Source organism: Heterodontus francisci, chromosome 32, assembly GCF_036365525.1.
Source record: "Heterodontus francisci isolate sHetFra1 chromosome 32, sHetFra1.hap1, whole genome shotgun sequence".
Classification (NCBI taxonomy): domain Eukaryota; kingdom Metazoa; phylum Chordata; class Chondrichthyes; order Heterodontiformes; family Heterodontidae; genus Heterodontus; species Heterodontus francisci.
The window spans coordinates 12,399,181-12,415,329 of NC_090402.1; the positions used below are offsets into that span (position 1 = coordinate 12,399,181).

General features: G+C 47.6%; 1 protein-coding gene across 1 annotated transcript in view; it reads left to right on the forward strand.

Moving 5' to 3' along the window:
- The window catches only part of cercam (cerebral endothelial cell adhesion molecule), a 79,648-nt gene that overhangs the window by 37,691 nt on the left and 25,808 nt on the right, over positions 1-16,149 (forward strand). Inside the window, exons 7-11 of the mRNA XM_068012248.1 lie at positions 639-715; positions 1,749-1,855; positions 11,045-11,177; positions 12,790-12,917; positions 14,416-14,619. Coding sequence (XP_067868349.1) covers positions 639-715; positions 1,749-1,855; positions 11,045-11,177; positions 12,790-12,917; positions 14,416-14,619 — 649 coding nt within the window. The remainder of the gene's footprint in view (positions 1-638; positions 716-1,748; positions 1,856-11,044; positions 11,178-12,789; positions 12,918-14,415; positions 14,620-16,149) is intronic.

Genomic DNA, 16,149 nt, shown 5'->3' on the forward strand with positions numbered 1-16,149 from the left:
TAAGGCTGTGGATTGGACAGTGCCCTTTTATCTCTTGAACTGGGGTCAGCCCAGCTCAGACTGAAGGAATGAAGGTTTCCTGTATTGCCATATGAAATCACTCTAAGGCTGGTCTCAGACCAATTCCTAACACATGCGGAGCCCTACGGTTTACCACAATTGCCGGGCTCACTCAGCAGCTGGTGTGTAAATGGCGATGCCACACTAGTGTAACTGGGGATGTCCAGGGTAACAGAATGCTTGGGTATAACGCTGGAGCAGCGTGGAGAGAGCTTTATTCAGCTTGTATTCCGTGAGTTCCTAGGGATTGCTTGGTGTTGATGCTGAGGAGGCATTTTTAGACTTCCCGACATGGGGGGAATGTGGAAAAAGGGCGGTCAACCCATGGATGCCTGTTTCCCGCCTGCTGGGAACATTAAAGATCGACCCCCAATGCACCCTCAGCGCCCCATTGCCCAGCACTGGCTCGTGGATCATTCAAAAGAAATGTTGAAAAGTATATCAATATTTGAAACATTTGGCATGGCCCAGCAGTGTTTTTCTGAGCCTAGTTCATCCATTTACTGTGCAAACATACTGTGAACTGTCAGCGTTGCTGCGGTAATTATATCAGCCGGGCTTTGTCTTTCTCCTTGCAGTTGATGGACCGCCAATGTACCCATCACAATTCACCTACCTCCAGCCAAAGTATCCGGATAAAATGATCTTTGATGAGGTAAGCATGGTCCTGAAACGGGGTCTCTCCATGGCTGAGGTATGAAGCAGCGTTGAGAGTTTGAGTTAAATGCTTGTCCTGCCCACTCCTGTTCCTGCCAATCTCCCATTGGTTTTCTATCCCAGGCTCCTGGACTTCAAATTGTTTGTCCTCACCTTCAAATCCCTCCACCATTTTTTCTGATTCTAGCTGCTGCAACACACCTCAACACGTATCATCTATTTTTCTATCTCTGGTCTCCCTTATGTCCCCCGCCAAGGTCACCCTCCTCACCTCCTCCCACCCCCCCAACCCTTGACTCCACCATCATTGGCAGAGCCACTGTGTTCATGCAGATTCTGTCCCTTAACCACTTTCTCTTGCTGCTTCCCTCTCCAGTTTCAAAAATCTCCTCAAAAACTCTCTTTGGGTGAGCTTTTAGTCACCTTCCCTAATTATTCTCTTTGACTTCCTGCTCAATGCCAATCTGTCCCCTTGTGAAGCTCCTTTGGGACTTGACGCTATATGAGCGTAAGTGGTAAATGTGAACTTACTCATGTGATTTGTAAGTGCCATCATGGACTGGTTGGGCTGAATGGCCTGCCTCCTTCTTGTAACTTTTATGCATTTCTATGGACCACACATAGATCCTTTCTCCGTAGACCAACTGGTTTATTATTTTTAGCTGTCACTCATTGATGCTGAAACGGACAGTAGCATTACAATAATAAATTAGACAAATTCAATTAGTGTATATTAACCCTAAAATATTGAAGGTACAATCTTGCATAAAACGAAACATATTAAAAGGGCTCACATGTGTTGGTTCTGCATTTTGTTTCTCTTCCTTCTGATTGGACTGTTCTTGTCACCTAAATGCAGTTAAATTAGAATCTTTGTTTCTTATGAATGCCTCCCGCCCATCCAATTGGAAGTAAGACACATCAAAAATCGGAGCTCTCATTGGTGGAAAAAACATTTATAACCACCCTGTGGGGCTGTAGCCCAGTAAGTCTTGCGCCGGGTTTTTATTCTTGTCTCATTTTTGTTGCAGGTTTTTCTAATAAACCTGCAACGACGCCCTGACAGACGGAAGAGAATGCTTCAGGCACTGTACGAGCAGGAGATTGACTGCAAGATAATGGATGCTGTGGATGGAAGGTCAGTTTTCTTTCCTGTGCAGTTGCCAGAAAAGGTGAAACATAATTGACCTTAAAGGAGGAATCAACCCAGCAGATCCATAGATAATGTACAATCTGCCCATATACCAAGGCGCCCCCATCTACCTGCTCTGGTGAGTCAGGTGGAGGTTAAATCTTGTGCTGCTATTGCGAGAGGAGCAGGGTGTTTTTCCAGTGCCCCCCTTCCAATGTTCTTCTCCAACCAACACCACCAGAAAACAAATTAACTGTTCATTTATCTTATCGCTGTTTTATGGGATCTTGCTGTGTCCAAAAATGGATGCTGCATTTACCTACACTTCAACAGTGGCTGCACGAATGTAACTTGCTCTCTGAGATGTAGGGCCTGGTTTTAACTCACTCAAAGCCCATTCACTGACACAAGAGTTAAAATTGGGCCCATTGTGTAAATGTAAGCTCTTTCACTGTGAGATTGATTTACACAGGCGGGTTTGGAACTGGGTTTGGTTTTTGGCCTGCGCTAAGTTAGTTGATCTCAGTTAGGGTAATATTTAGGGTGCTAAAGATGCCCCCATGCCCTTGGGGATAGAGAGTGCAAAGTCAGGTATGGTTCCTGCTTCTGATCCAGTCTGTGCAAAGGCTTTGGGCAAGAAATTTGCTTGAGCAAATTGTCATCGGGAGTGACAAGATATTGGAGGTTTTGGCAGGCTTAAAAGTGGACAAATCTCCAGGTCCGGACGATTTGTGTCCCAGGATGCCGTGGGAGGCGAGGGTGGAGATTGCAGGGGCTCTGACCCAAATTTTTAATTCCTCTCTGGCCATGGGGGAGGTGCCAGAGGACTGGAGAACAGCTAATGTGGTCCCACTATTTAAGAAAGGTTGTAGAGATAAGCCAGGGAACTACAGACCAGTGAGTCTCACGTCAGTGGTAGGGAAACTATTGGAGAAAATTCTGAAGGAGAGAATCTATCTCCACTTGGAGAGGCAAAATTTGATTAGGAATAGTCAGCATGGCTTTGTTAGAGGGAGGTCATGCCTAACAAATTTGATTGAATGTTTGAGCATGTGACCAGGTGTGTAGATGAGGGTAGTGCAGTTGATGTTGTTTACATGGATTTCAGCAAAGCCTTTGACAAGGTCCCACATGGGAGACTTATCAAGAAAGCAAATGCACATGGGATACAGGGTAACTTGGTAAGGTGGATTCAAAATTGGCTGAGCTGTAGGAGGCAGAGAGTGATGACAGACGACAGTTTTAGTGACTGGAAGCCAGTGTCCAGTGGTATACCACAGGGATCTGTGCTGGGTCCCCTATTGTTTGTCATTTATATAAACGACATAGATGACTATGTGGGGGGGTAGGATCAGTAAGTTCGCGGATGACACAAAGATTGGCCGAGTGGTTAACAGTGAGGTTGAGTATCTTGGGTTACAGGAAGATATAGACAGGATGGTGAAATGGGCAGAAAAGTGGCAGATGGAATTTAGCCCTGAAAAGTGTGAGGTGATACACTTTGGAAGGAGTAACGTGACACAGAAGTATTCAATGAATGGCCTGACACTGGGAAGTTCTGAGGAACAAAGGGACCTTGGCGTGTTTGTCCATAGATCTCTGAAGGCAGAAGGGCAGGTTAATAGGGTGGTGAAACAGGCATATGGGACACTTGCCTTTATCAATCGAGGCATAGATTACAAAAGCAGGGAGGTCATGTTGGAGTTGTATAGAACTTTGGTAAGGCCACAGCTGGAGTACTGTGTCCAATTCTGGTCGCCACATTATAGGAAGGATGTGATTGCATTGGAGGTGGTGCAGAGGCGATTCACCAGGATGTTGCCTGGGATGGAACATTTAAGCTATGAAGAGAGTTTGGATAGGCTTGGGTTGTTTTCGCTGGAGCAGAGAAGACTGAGGGGTGACCTGATCGAGGTGTACAAGATTATGAGGGGCATGGACAGGGTGGATAGGGAGCAGCTGTTCCCCTTAGTTGAAGGGTCAGTTACGAGGGGACACAAGTTTAAGGTGAGGGGCAGGAGGTTTAAGGGGGATTGAGGAAGAACTTTTTTACCCAGAGGGTGGTGACGGTCTGGAATGCACTGCTTGGGAGGGTGGTAGAGGCGGGTTGCCTCACATCCTTTAAAAGTACCTGGATGAGCACTTGGCACGTCATAACATTCAAGGCTATGGGCCAAGTGCTGGCAAATGGGATTAGGTAGACAGGTCAGGTGTCTTTAATGCATCGGTGCAGACTCAATGGGCCGAAGGGCCTCTTCTGCACTGTATTATCCTGTGATTCTGTGAAGAACAGTGTTGGATTTGATTGTCTACACTTTTCCATGAAGAATGAAGGGCTCCAGGTGAGGGGCAGAAAATTGAGAGGAAAAATAGTTTTTAATGCTTCTTCCAGTTCAAAACTGAACACAGCCAACCCTCCCCCCACCACTGCTAAATCTTTTATACATTCCCCACACCCTGCCTACCACTAAACTTTTTAAAATTCACTGAAGTCCTTATCCGAGCCCCTGAATAAAATCTAAAATCCAAGAGTTTGGCAGGGATGGAGTAACTGAAACCCAGTTTGCCCACTGTGAGGGCAATAATGAATGGAGCTGCAGCTAAATGAGAAAATGTGGCTGCAATTTTTAAAATTAAGTGCACCTCAGGCAAGTCAACAAAATGCCAAGAAATGAGCCAAATGGGGATTTGAAAAGAATCCAGTAATGTGTGGCTGAATTTTCTTTCCTGGTGCGATTGGGCTAGCATTTGCATATTTATTAAATGTTACTGAAAATGGATAAGGAATGTGTTGTTGACAGAAATTTTAATTATCTTAGCGTGGCAATGAACTTTGAAACAAATTATTCTGTTTGACCAGTTTTCTCTCCTCCTAAGCTTGTGGCGCTGACTGTTTGCAGGGGTTGTGCTGATACAGTGCCAGGTGCCGTAATGACCGTTTCTTGGCAAGCTGTGCCACAGTGGGAGGCATCACAACATTGCCAGATATAGGAACATGGATGCACCTCTCAGTCATTGCACAGCAATCAAAAACACAACCCTTTTCTATCCCAGGGATGTTGAGTCAGCTGAAATCAACTTTTTTTTACTTAGGTCATGGGTGTGGGTATGGTTGGCAAAGCCAGCATCTATTGCTCATCCCGAATTTCCCTTGAGAAGGTGGTGGTGTGCTGCCTTCTTGAACCGCTGGGGTGTAGGTACACCAACAGTGCTGTTAGGGAGGGAGTTCCAGGATTTTGACCCAGTGACAGTGAAGGAACGGCGATATAGTTCCAAGTCAGAATGGTGCGTGACTTGGGGAGGAACTTGCAGATTGTGGTGTGCCCATGCACCTTGTTCGTCTAGGTCAGGGGCGTCCAACCTTTTTGTGTGTGTGTGTGGGGGGGGTCACATGACAATTTTTGTCCTACATAGGGGGCCGGTGAGCAAATTTCAGAAAGATAAAGGCATTAAAACTTTATCTTACTATTAATTAAAACAACAACAAATGTGCATTTTTGTGAAGAAGCTTTAAATGAGAAGACTAATATATTGACTTACTTTCTCGTCACTATATTGACCACTTATTTAGTGAGATACATGGTATTGCTTTTGCTTGCATAAGTAGTCAATCTCTGCTCACACACTTGATGTATTAATGAGGAGTATTCTGGATAGATGTCCATCTGTCAGGAGAGATCTTGATCTCTCTCCCCGCTCACCCCATACACTCTGTGTATCACTCTCCCCCTGTATCTCTGTCTCTCTCTCCTCCATCTCCCCTCCCCCTCTCCCTCCACCCTCTGTCTCTCCCCACCCTCCCTTTCACCACCCTCCCTCTCTCTCCCTCTCTCCCTCCCTCCCTACCTCCTTTCCCCCCCTCCCCTCCTCCCTGCCCCGCCCTCTCTTCCTCCCCCCTCCCTCTCTCACTGTCCACTCTCTCTCTCCCTCCCTGTCTCTCCCTTCCCCTCTCGCCCTGTCTCTCCCACCCCTCCCTCTCTTCCTCTCCTTTCTCTCTCCCTCCTCCTTTCTCTCCCCCTCTTATTTCTCCCCCTCTTATTTCTCCCCCTCTTATTTCTCCCCCTCTTATTTCTCCCCCTCTTATTTCTCCCCCTCTTATTTCTCCCCCTCTTATTTCTCCCCCTCTTATTTCTCCCCCTCATATTTCTCCCCCTCATATTTCTCCCCCTCATATTTCTCCCCCTCATATTTCTCCCCCTCATATTTCTCCCCCTCATATTTCTCCCCCTCATATTTCTCCCCCTCATATTTCTCCCCCTCATATTTCTCCCCCTCATATTTCTCCCCCTCTTATTTCTCCCCCTCTTATTTCTCCCCCTCTTATTTCTCCCCCTCTTATTTCTCCCCCTCTTATTTCTCCCCCTCTTATTTCTCCCCCTCTTATTTCTCCCCCTCTTATTTCTCCCCCTCTTATTTCTCCCCCTCTTATTTCTCCCCCTCTTATTTCTCCCCCTCTTATTTCTCCCCCTCTTATTTCTCCCCCTCTTATTTCTCCCCCTCTTATTTCTCCCCCTCTTATTTCTCCCCCTCTTATTTCTCCCCCTCTTGTCTCCCTCCCCCTCTTGTCTCCCTCCCCCTCTTGTCTCCCTCCCCCTCTTGTCTCCCTCCCCCTCTTGTCTCCCTCCCCCTCTTGTCTCCCTCCCCCTCTTGTCTCCCTCCCCCTCTTGTCTCCCTCCCCCTCTTGTCTCCCTCCCCCTCTTGTCTCCCTCCCCCTCTTGTCTCCCTCCCCCTCTTGTCTCCCTCCCCCTCTTGTCTCCCTCCCCCTCTTGTCTCCCTCCCCCTCTTGTCTCCCTCCCCCTCTTGTCCCTCTCCCCCTCTCTCTCCCTCTTGTCCCTCTCCCCCTCTCTCTCCCTCTTGTCTCTCTCCCCCTCTCTCTCCCTCTTGTCTCTCTCTCCCCCTCTCTCTCCCTCTTGTCTCTCTCTCCCCCTCTCTCTCCCTCTTGTCTCTCTCTCCCCCTCTCTCTCCCTCTTGTCTCTCTCTCCCCCTCTCTCTCCCTCTTGTCTCTCTCTCCCCCTCTCTCTCCCTCTTGTCTCTCTCTCCCCCTCTCTCTCCCTCTTGTCTCTCTCTCCCCCTCTCTCTCCCTCTTGTCTCTCTCTCCCCCTCTCTCTCCCTCTTGTCTCTCTCTCCCCCTCTCTCTCCCTCTTGTCTCTCTCCCCCTCTCTCTCCCTCGTCTCTGTCCCCCTCTCTCTCCCTCGTCTCTCTCTCTCTCTCTCTCTCTCTCTCTCTCTCTCTCTCCACCCCCCCCCCCCCCGTCTCTCTCTCTCTCTCCCCTACTCCCTGTATCTCTTCCCTCCCCCCGCCACAGCCCCCACCCCCTGCAGCAGTGTCTTCCCGGCTCCGTGTTCCTCGCTTCCGACTCCCCTCTCTCAGCAGCAGCCATTCCCACAACTGGATACTCACCGTGCCTGTTTTATTTAAGTTGGGGCAAGTGGAAATGGGAACGTGCCCAGTGTGCAGGATACAGGACATATACTGAACCATGCGAAGCAGCAGGCGTGGCCAGTCCCAGGGCATCTGTGCCGCATTTCACAAATCAGGATAACCCTGCCATAGCAGCCCCTGTCAGTCACTGAGAGTGACCAACAACAGACAGGGGTCCTCCGCCAGCCAGACACAGATCCCGCCTACCCCTTCCGCCTAACATACAGGGTAGCCGTCAATCAGAGGCGTGCCATGGGCAGATTGGTGAGACAGATGGACCGGAGTCTGGCCCACAGGCCATATTGTGGACAACCCTGTTCTAGATGGTGGAGGTCACAGGTTTGGAAAGTGCTGTCAAAGGAGCCTTGGTGAGTTGCTGCAGTGCATCTTGGATATGGTACACACTGCTGTCACTGTGTGTTGGTGGTGGAGGATGTGGTGTTGATCAAGCAGCTGCTTTGTCCTGGATGGTGTCGAGCTCCTTTAGTGTTGTTGGAGCCGCACGCATCCAGGCAAGTGGAGAGTATTCCATCACACTCCTGACTTGTACCTTGTAAAAAGTGGACAGGCTTTGGGGAGTCAGGAAGTGCAGAATTCCCAGCCTCTGACCTGCTCTTGTAATCACATTATTTATGTGGCTGGTACAGTTCAGTTTCTGGTCAATGGTGATCCCCAGGATGTTGATAATGGGGGATTCAGTGATGGTAATGCTGTTGACTGTCAAGAGTCGCTCTGAACAGGCTCCAGAAGCTGGCCGAGCGCGTCTACCCTGAGGCACAGTGTGGCTTTCGTGCAGAGAGATCGACTATTGACATGCTGTTCTCCCTTCGTCAGATACAGGAGAAATGCCGTGAACAACAGATGCCCCTCTACATTGCTTTCATTGATCTCACCAAAGCCTTTGACCTCGTCAGCAGACGTGGTCTCTTCAGACTACTAGAAAAGATCGGATGTCCACCAAAGCTACTAAGTATCATCACCTCATTCCATGACAATATGAAAGGCACAATTCAACATGGTGGCTCCTCATCAGAGCCCTTTCCTATCCTGAGTGGTGTGAAACAGGGCTGTGTTCTCGCACCCACACTTTTTGGGATTTTCTTCTCCCTGCTGCTTTCACATGCGTTCAAATCCTCTGAAGAAGGAGTTTTCCTCCACACAAGATCAGGGGGCAGGTTGTTCAACCTTGCCCGTCTAAGAGCGAAGTCCAAAGTACGGAAAGTCCTCATCAGAGAACTCCTCTTTGCTGACGATGCTGCTTTAACATCTCACACTGAAGAATGCCTGCAGAGTCTCATCGACAGGTTTGCGTCTGCCTGCAATGAATTTGGCCTAACCATCAGCCTCAAGAAAACGAACATCATGGGGCAGGATGTCAGAAATGCTCCATCCATCAATATTGGCGACCACGCTCTGGAAGTGGTTCAAGAGTTCACCTACCTAGGCTCAACTATCACCAGTAACCTGTCTCTAGATGCAGAAATCAACAAGCGCATGGGTAAGGCTTCCACTGCTATGTTCAGACTGGCCAAGAGAGTGTGGGAAAATGGCGCACTGACACGGAACACAAAAGTCCGAGTGTATCAGGCCTGTGTCCTCAGTACCTTGCTCTACGGCAGCGAGGCCTGGACAACGTATGCCAGCCAAGAGCGACGTCTCAATTCATTCCATCTTCGCTGCCTTCGGAGAATACTTGGCATCAGGTGGCAGGACTATATCTCCAACACAGAAGTCCTTGAAGCGGCCAACATCCCCAGCTTATACACACTACTGAGTCAGCGGCGCTTGAGATGGCTTGGCCATGTGAGCCGCATGGAAGATGGCAGGATCCCCAAAGACACATTGTACAGCGAGCTCGCCACTGGTATCAGACCCACCGGCCGTCCATGTCTCCGTTATAAAGACGTCTGCAAACGCGACATGAAATCGTGTGACATTGATCACAAGTCGTGGGAGTCAGTTGCCAGCATTCGCCAGAGCTGGCGGGCAGCCATAAAGACAGGGCTAAATTGTGGCGAGTCGAAGAGACTTAGTAGTTGGCAGGAAAAAAGACAGAGGCGCAAGGGGAGAGCCAACTGTGCAACAGCCCCAACAAACAAATTTCTCTGCAGCACCTGTGGAAGAGCCTGTCACTCCAGAATTGGCCTTTATAGCCACTCCAGGCGCTGCTTCACAAACCACTGACCACCTCCAGGCGCGTATCCATTGTCTCTCGAGATAAGGAGGCCCAAAAGAATGCTGTTGACTGTCAAGAGGAGATGGTTGGATTCTCTCTTGTTGGAGATTATCATTACCTGGCACTTGTGTGGCGTGAATGTTACTTGCTACTTATCAGCCCAAGCCTGAATGTTGTCCAGGTCTTGTTGCATGACTCCGCATACACCAAGGCTTTGAACTGGGACCTTCTTGGCAGCTCAGTAATTCGGCCAGTTCCGTTGCATTACTCTTTGAAGTTGAGGGAAAAGATTAGCATGTATGAGTTTAAAGGGAGGGTCAACCCCGGGTCAACCCCGAGATCCCTTTTGGAGAGGGAGTCTCGTCTTCCTGAACCCCGTTCTTTCAGTTGCTTCACTTGACAGTAAAGACACATACCCTCTTTTCCAGTTAACATTGTCACAGGCCCCTACACCTCCACTCTCCTCCACCTACCCCCAAGTCAGCCCAGTTGCCTTTCTATTTGAAGGTTACTCCCAGGAACAGCTAATGTCACTCTTAGGGAACAACTAGTCCAATGTTCTTCCCCACCTCAGTTCCCTGGAGTGGCCTGGTATCCATCTGGAGTATCCCTTTGCAACACAGATAAAGTTCGGAATTCAGTCCTATTACACTAAATCAGTCGGTATGAAAGAATTACTATTAGTGTTCCAAATTTCTAAAGAGTCAAAAGAACTGGCAAAACTTTGAGCTCAGATTGAAAAGCGGAGCTTGACCATCCAAGTTGCACTTGGAATTCTTCTAAGTAAATACGTTTTTATATGTTGTTCCACTTTGTATTTTGGTTCCCAGTTTTCCCTGTCTCTCTCTCTCTCTCTGACCTGGTAGTAACTCCCCAAAGTGGCCATTCTCCATTTGTAAGCCTAGACAGTGACTCTGGACTAGCTATTTAACTGTGGAAGGGAGAGCCAAAATGGTTCCTGTTCTCATCTGACACTGATACAAGGCCACTTTTTAATCGGTATATCTTGATCAAGAACAAGAACCTTGGCTGATCTTGCCCCACTGTAGCCTAGGTGCACCAAAGCTAACTATAGCACCTCTACTTCTGTGCCAGCAAAGGTGAACTAACACAGGAAATGTACCCGGGAATTCCCTTTATAACAAAAGGTCTGCATTTACATAGCCCCTTTGCATGGTCTCAGGGATGTCCCAAAGATCGTCACTTACTTTTTGAAGTGTTGTCCACAGCAAAACCCCCACAAACAACAGGGAGATGAATGATCAGTTAATCTGGTGTTGGTTGAAGTCTAAGTATTGGCCTGAAGACTGGGGGAACTTTCTGCTCTGCTTTGTGTGGGACCATGGGATCTTTAATCAAGCAGACAGGAAGTCAGTTCAGCTTCGCATCCAAAAGACAGCCCCTCCAGCAATGGAGTGTTGGCCTAGATTATGTGTTCAAAGCCATAAGGGAGGCTCGAATCCTTAACTTCTGTCTTAAAGGCAATAGCATTACTACTAAACCAAGCTGTCACTTACTCTGTGGGCTGTGTGTATATTTTATTTAAAAACAGAATAAGTGTTTGCTGAAATCTTGTTTTCCTGATTCTATTTCCTCAGTGCTCTGAATAGCAGCACTTTAAAAGCCATGGGAGTTAACATGTTGCCGGGATATTACGACCCATTCTCTGGCAGGACTCTCACCAAGGGAGAAGTTGGATGTTTTCTCAGCCACTATTCCATCTGGAAAGAGGTATGTATTTTTGGTCTGCTGGCTGTGTATATTGTAATTTTTTTTATTGCACTGTTTTGGTTCTGCGTTTCGAGACTGAAATCTTGTGATCCAAAGTATTGTTGCCATAGAAACACTCAGGAGTTAACCTAATTAAATTGTTTGATGTCTAATATGTTATCTCTTGGAATGTTCTGCTGGACAAGTCCATTTGCATTTCACATTTATACCATCACCAAGTTTATTTAGTGGAGGTTGGCAGGCACTGAGACGTGTGGGGATTTGACCTTATTTGGGTTTCTCCTCTCCTGAAGGTGCTGACTCATACTCTTGACATTATGTGGATGCTGGCGTCCATTTGATACCTCAGCCAAGTGACTATTCTTCATATTTGTGTCTGTCTGGGCAGTGTATTTTAGCAGGATATTTCATGATGGGGGTCTTTGCAGACTGACCCAATACTCCTAGTTTCTAGCACTGGATAGCGGCCAGGAGCAGCACCTCTGGTTTGACTTTTTCTTCTGTCTGAAGATTCAAGGGGTCGAACCTAATTGTCTTGGCCACACCACGGCCTAGGCTGAGATTGGCCAACGTGGCACAGGCCAGAGACTGATAGCTCGGGCTACTCTTGCTTTGTATGACTTGTCACTTCATACAGTGCCAAAATCCCACTGAGCCTTAATTTTTAATCAACTTGTGTCAGATTCTTCAGGTTCCCTATTAATGGGTTCTGGTGTTGGCTCAGTTGCTGAATGGGCTGTGTAAAGTGGAACTGAGCTGCATAGGCCAGCTTCAGTCCTCAGTCTCTGCTGAGCTAGTTGACATCAGCCAGAGAGGACGGGCCTCAGTGCCTAGGATTTAGTTCCATCTCATGTGCTATGATACTTTGCTCAAGTGTTTATTCTTGACCCTTAATTTTAGTCTCTGATGTGCATCACCACTAACCCCAGTTGTGTCTTGAGCCAGATCTTGCCTTCAACTGATATCTAGACACACCACACAAACACTTTGCAGCGTAAAGATCAGGAGAGTGAAACTGGCTGATTTCTCCCATACCAAGCCCAGGAGCGTTGAGGAAAATTGCAGCCTCGCTGCTGCCAATATGACTCAACATAGACCAGGAAGTGAACCTGGGATCTTCTGGTTGACCAAGGAACATTAGCATCAGGCCCCTCGGACCTCCTCTGCCATTGAGTTAGATCATGGCTGATCTACACCTCAGCTCCTTTCACTTGATACCCTTACCTAAAAAAAAATCTATTTACGTCAGTCCTGAAAGCTCCAATAGCCCCAGCATCCAAAGCTTTTTGAAGGAAAGAATTCCAGATTTCTATGACTATTTTTTGTGGAAAATGGTTCCCGATTTCTCTCCTGAAAGGCCTGGCTCCAATTTTAAGATCACGTCCCCATGTCTTTGATTTTCCACACCAGTGGAAATAGTTTCTCCCAATCAAATCCGTACACCATCTTAATCATCTCGATCAGACCATCCTTTAATCTTCTATACTCAAGGGAATACAAGCCAAGTTTGTGCAACCTGTGCTTCTAATGTAACCCTCTGGGACCTGGCACCATTCTGGTGAATCTGCACTCCACATCATCCAGGGTCAGTGATATTTTCATGTGGTCGCAGGTTGTGGATCGAAAGCTGAGCAAGGCCGTGGTGTTTGAAGATGATGTAAGGTTTGAGGCCTACTTTAAACGGAAACTGATGAAACTGCTGAGAGAAATAGAGGATGTTGGTTTGAAATGGGACCTTGTGTAAGTAAATATTAAAGATGAAACATTAATCATTTGAGGGATGTATTCTGTTAATTAAATTAGTGCCAATGTGATCTACTGGACCAGTTTCAGTCACACAAGTTGGAGGGGGAGGGGGGATGGTGGCAGGGGGTGGGTTTGAAGAGAAATGTTCCTGTTTTTTTCCTCGCACCTAATTGGCCAGGGTTATTATCTGGTTTTCCATCTCTCCCAAGAGGTTATATGGCTCTGGGTTGGAGGGGGTGGGTATATGTGTTATGATGCATAAGATATTGCAACTATGCAGGACAGGCTGGATGGACCTATGTCTAACTGTTATTTTTGTATGAATTGTGCATCCTTTTTTAAATGACGCATGTTTCTGTCTTCCTACATGTGTGTCCATTTCTATCTCTTGGTATGTCGTTGTACTTCTCCCTTTCTTTCGTCTGTTTCTCTTTCACCTCTGTGTCACTCTCTATCTCAATTTGCCCTCTCTCTCTCTCTCTTTGTCTGCAAACAATTATTATGAAGCTCCCCATTATTTTTCATGAATGGGGATTGCTACCCCCACCCCCTCTTACTGTTCATGATGGCGCATAAAAGGGGTTCTGTACACAATGTCTGCTCTCAGGCAGCAGCGATACCAAAGTATGAAATGCTACAACAAGGGACAATGGAGATAGTGACAATAGAGATATCTGTCTTTATGGTCTTTGAGATTGCTTATCAATTCAGCTGATCAATCCTCCCCTACGAATTAATCAAGATTCTCGTTGGTAGTTTACTCTACGTTCATCGGTCATTTTAACACACTGTAATTCCCCCACCTGCCTGGGGTATGGTTCCACATCTCTGCCAACCCCTCTGACATCCCTGTCCAGTGGGCTATGTGTGAGCATAAACAGTAGGTGATAGCAAGGGTACTTGTCAATCCAAATGCAGTCCTCAGCTGATGCCAATACACGAGTGCTTTCCAGCAGGGATCACTGGAGGGTGATTAGGATCAACAAGAACTTGCATTTGTATAGCACCTTTAAATATAGTAAAATGGCCCAAGATGCTTCACAGGAGCATTAACAAACAAGATTTGACACTGACCCACATATGGAGATATTAGGACAGGTGAGATAGGTTTTAAGGAGCATATTAAAGGAGGAAGGAGAGGTTGAGAGTTCCAACAATGAAGCCACAGCCATCAGTGATGGAGTGATGAAAATTAGGGGCAGACAAGAGGCCAGAATTGGAGTGACTGTGGCTGATTTTCCCACCTGCTCCCAACATCTTGAGGACATTAAGGCCAAGAGTAATTCACCCGGTACCTACCTGAATCAAATCTGCTCCCTCAGCACAGAGTAGGGGTCAGCCATTCCTTACTCCGTATGGCTTGGGACCACCTCAGTAGGATATTTAACAACTGAAATCTGAGATTGGGAAAGGAAGATTCTTTCAAAGAGGATGTTTAAAAGAGGCCAAGGGTTATGTTTGAAGAAAATATATCATTTCTTTCATTTTGCAGCTACCTTGGGCGGAAACTGGTCAATCCCAATCAAGAGGAGCCTGTGGCCAATGTCGGGAATCTTGTGGTCGCGGAGTATTCATACTGGACTCTGGCCTATGCCATTTCACTGCAGGGAGCCAAGAAACTGGTCAGCTCTGAGCCATTGCAAAAGATGCTGCCTGTGGATGAATTCCTTCCCATCATGTATGACAAGCACACAAAGTGAGTCCATCTTAATTCATTTGCAAATTGGGGTCTGACAGAGGTGACACTGCTGTAACATAGCCAATGCCTGCTTTCTTGTTATTTATTGATGGACCATGCTCAGAAGCCAATTCCCATCATGTAGGACACCACTGAGATTGGAAAGCAAAGGAGAGAAGACATAAGTTGGGAGGTAGTGGCAATGAGACACCAAGAGTTGGCTATTAAAGCCTTAAAGTTGTAGGAAGGAGTGTACATTGACGGACAGTACGAGTTCCACAGTTTTGAGGCCCCAGGCAAACACAAGTTGGGACAGGCTGTGAAGGATCTTGGGGCAGGGATTTTACCACGGGCTTTGGGACCCTGATGTCAGGACGAAATGTGAGTCCCAAACCCTCAGTTACTGGCAGCGGGAGGGGCTCAGTAATTTTACCGGAGGCAGCCTCCTAATTTGCCACCCCACCGGGAGAGGTGGATGCTGCTGCTGAGACAACTTGGGGACCAAGAGCGTACCTCAATTTAGGGGCGCCTTCGGAGAGGTGAGTAAAAACATTAAAAATCAGAGGGGCCAAGCAGGCAGGTTGGTCCATTGGGGCCACGGGGGCAACCTTCCCTGCCTGGGGCCCCCTCCTTGGGGCATAGTGTCTCTGGCTCCAGTGGCCACCCCCCCCCCCCCCCCCCACCTCCCCAGACAGTCGCATGGAGGCCTTCCCAAATGGCTGGGGGTGGGGGGAGGGAATGGCGTTCCGCCCCGGCAAAATGACGGCGGGCCCAAAGAATCGACTGTCCTTAAATATTTAAATTGGCTGCCCACCTCCATTTGGCGATCAGCCACTCCCGCCTCTGGGAAACGTACCCCGCGGTGGGACTCTGTTAGGGAGCCGTCCCAACTTGGCTCCCCAGTAATTTCCCATCCCCCCACCTGCCACTACCCCCTCCCGACCCCACCGCCCCCCACCCCCAGGGCTGGGAAAATCCTGCTTTTGAATGCAACACTGTGAATATTGCAGGGAGGAGGAAAATTGTTATCACCTGATGTATGTTTGGAACTTTAGGGAAACGAGAGAAGGTAGTTTAGAGGAGCAGTGACCTTAGTATCAATAAAACTAAGAGGCACAAGAAAGAGTGCAATGAACAGAGCTAGCCTAACACTGGCAGCGAACGAAAGATTGCCTGTCAGACAATAAGTTTCCTCTTGCATCCAATACTGAAGTTTGAGACAGGTGCTAAAAGGGACTTTCCACTACTGAAATCTATGTTATTATACATAGACTCTCTGGATGGACAGGCTTACATTCAAGCTATCTTAATAGCGAGAGGGAAATGGGTCAAGTCCCAGGAAGTGATGATGAACGTACAAAGTGCTGGTCTGGCTCTACTTGGAGTAATGTATTAATTTCTGTGAGAGATATGACAATGACCATCACTAACACCAATAGCACCTTAAATAGATTTCTAGATATTAAATATAGCAAGGGATTTGGGGATAGTGCGGGGAAAATGGCATTGAAGAAGAAGATCAGCCATGATCTAGTTGAATGGTGGAGC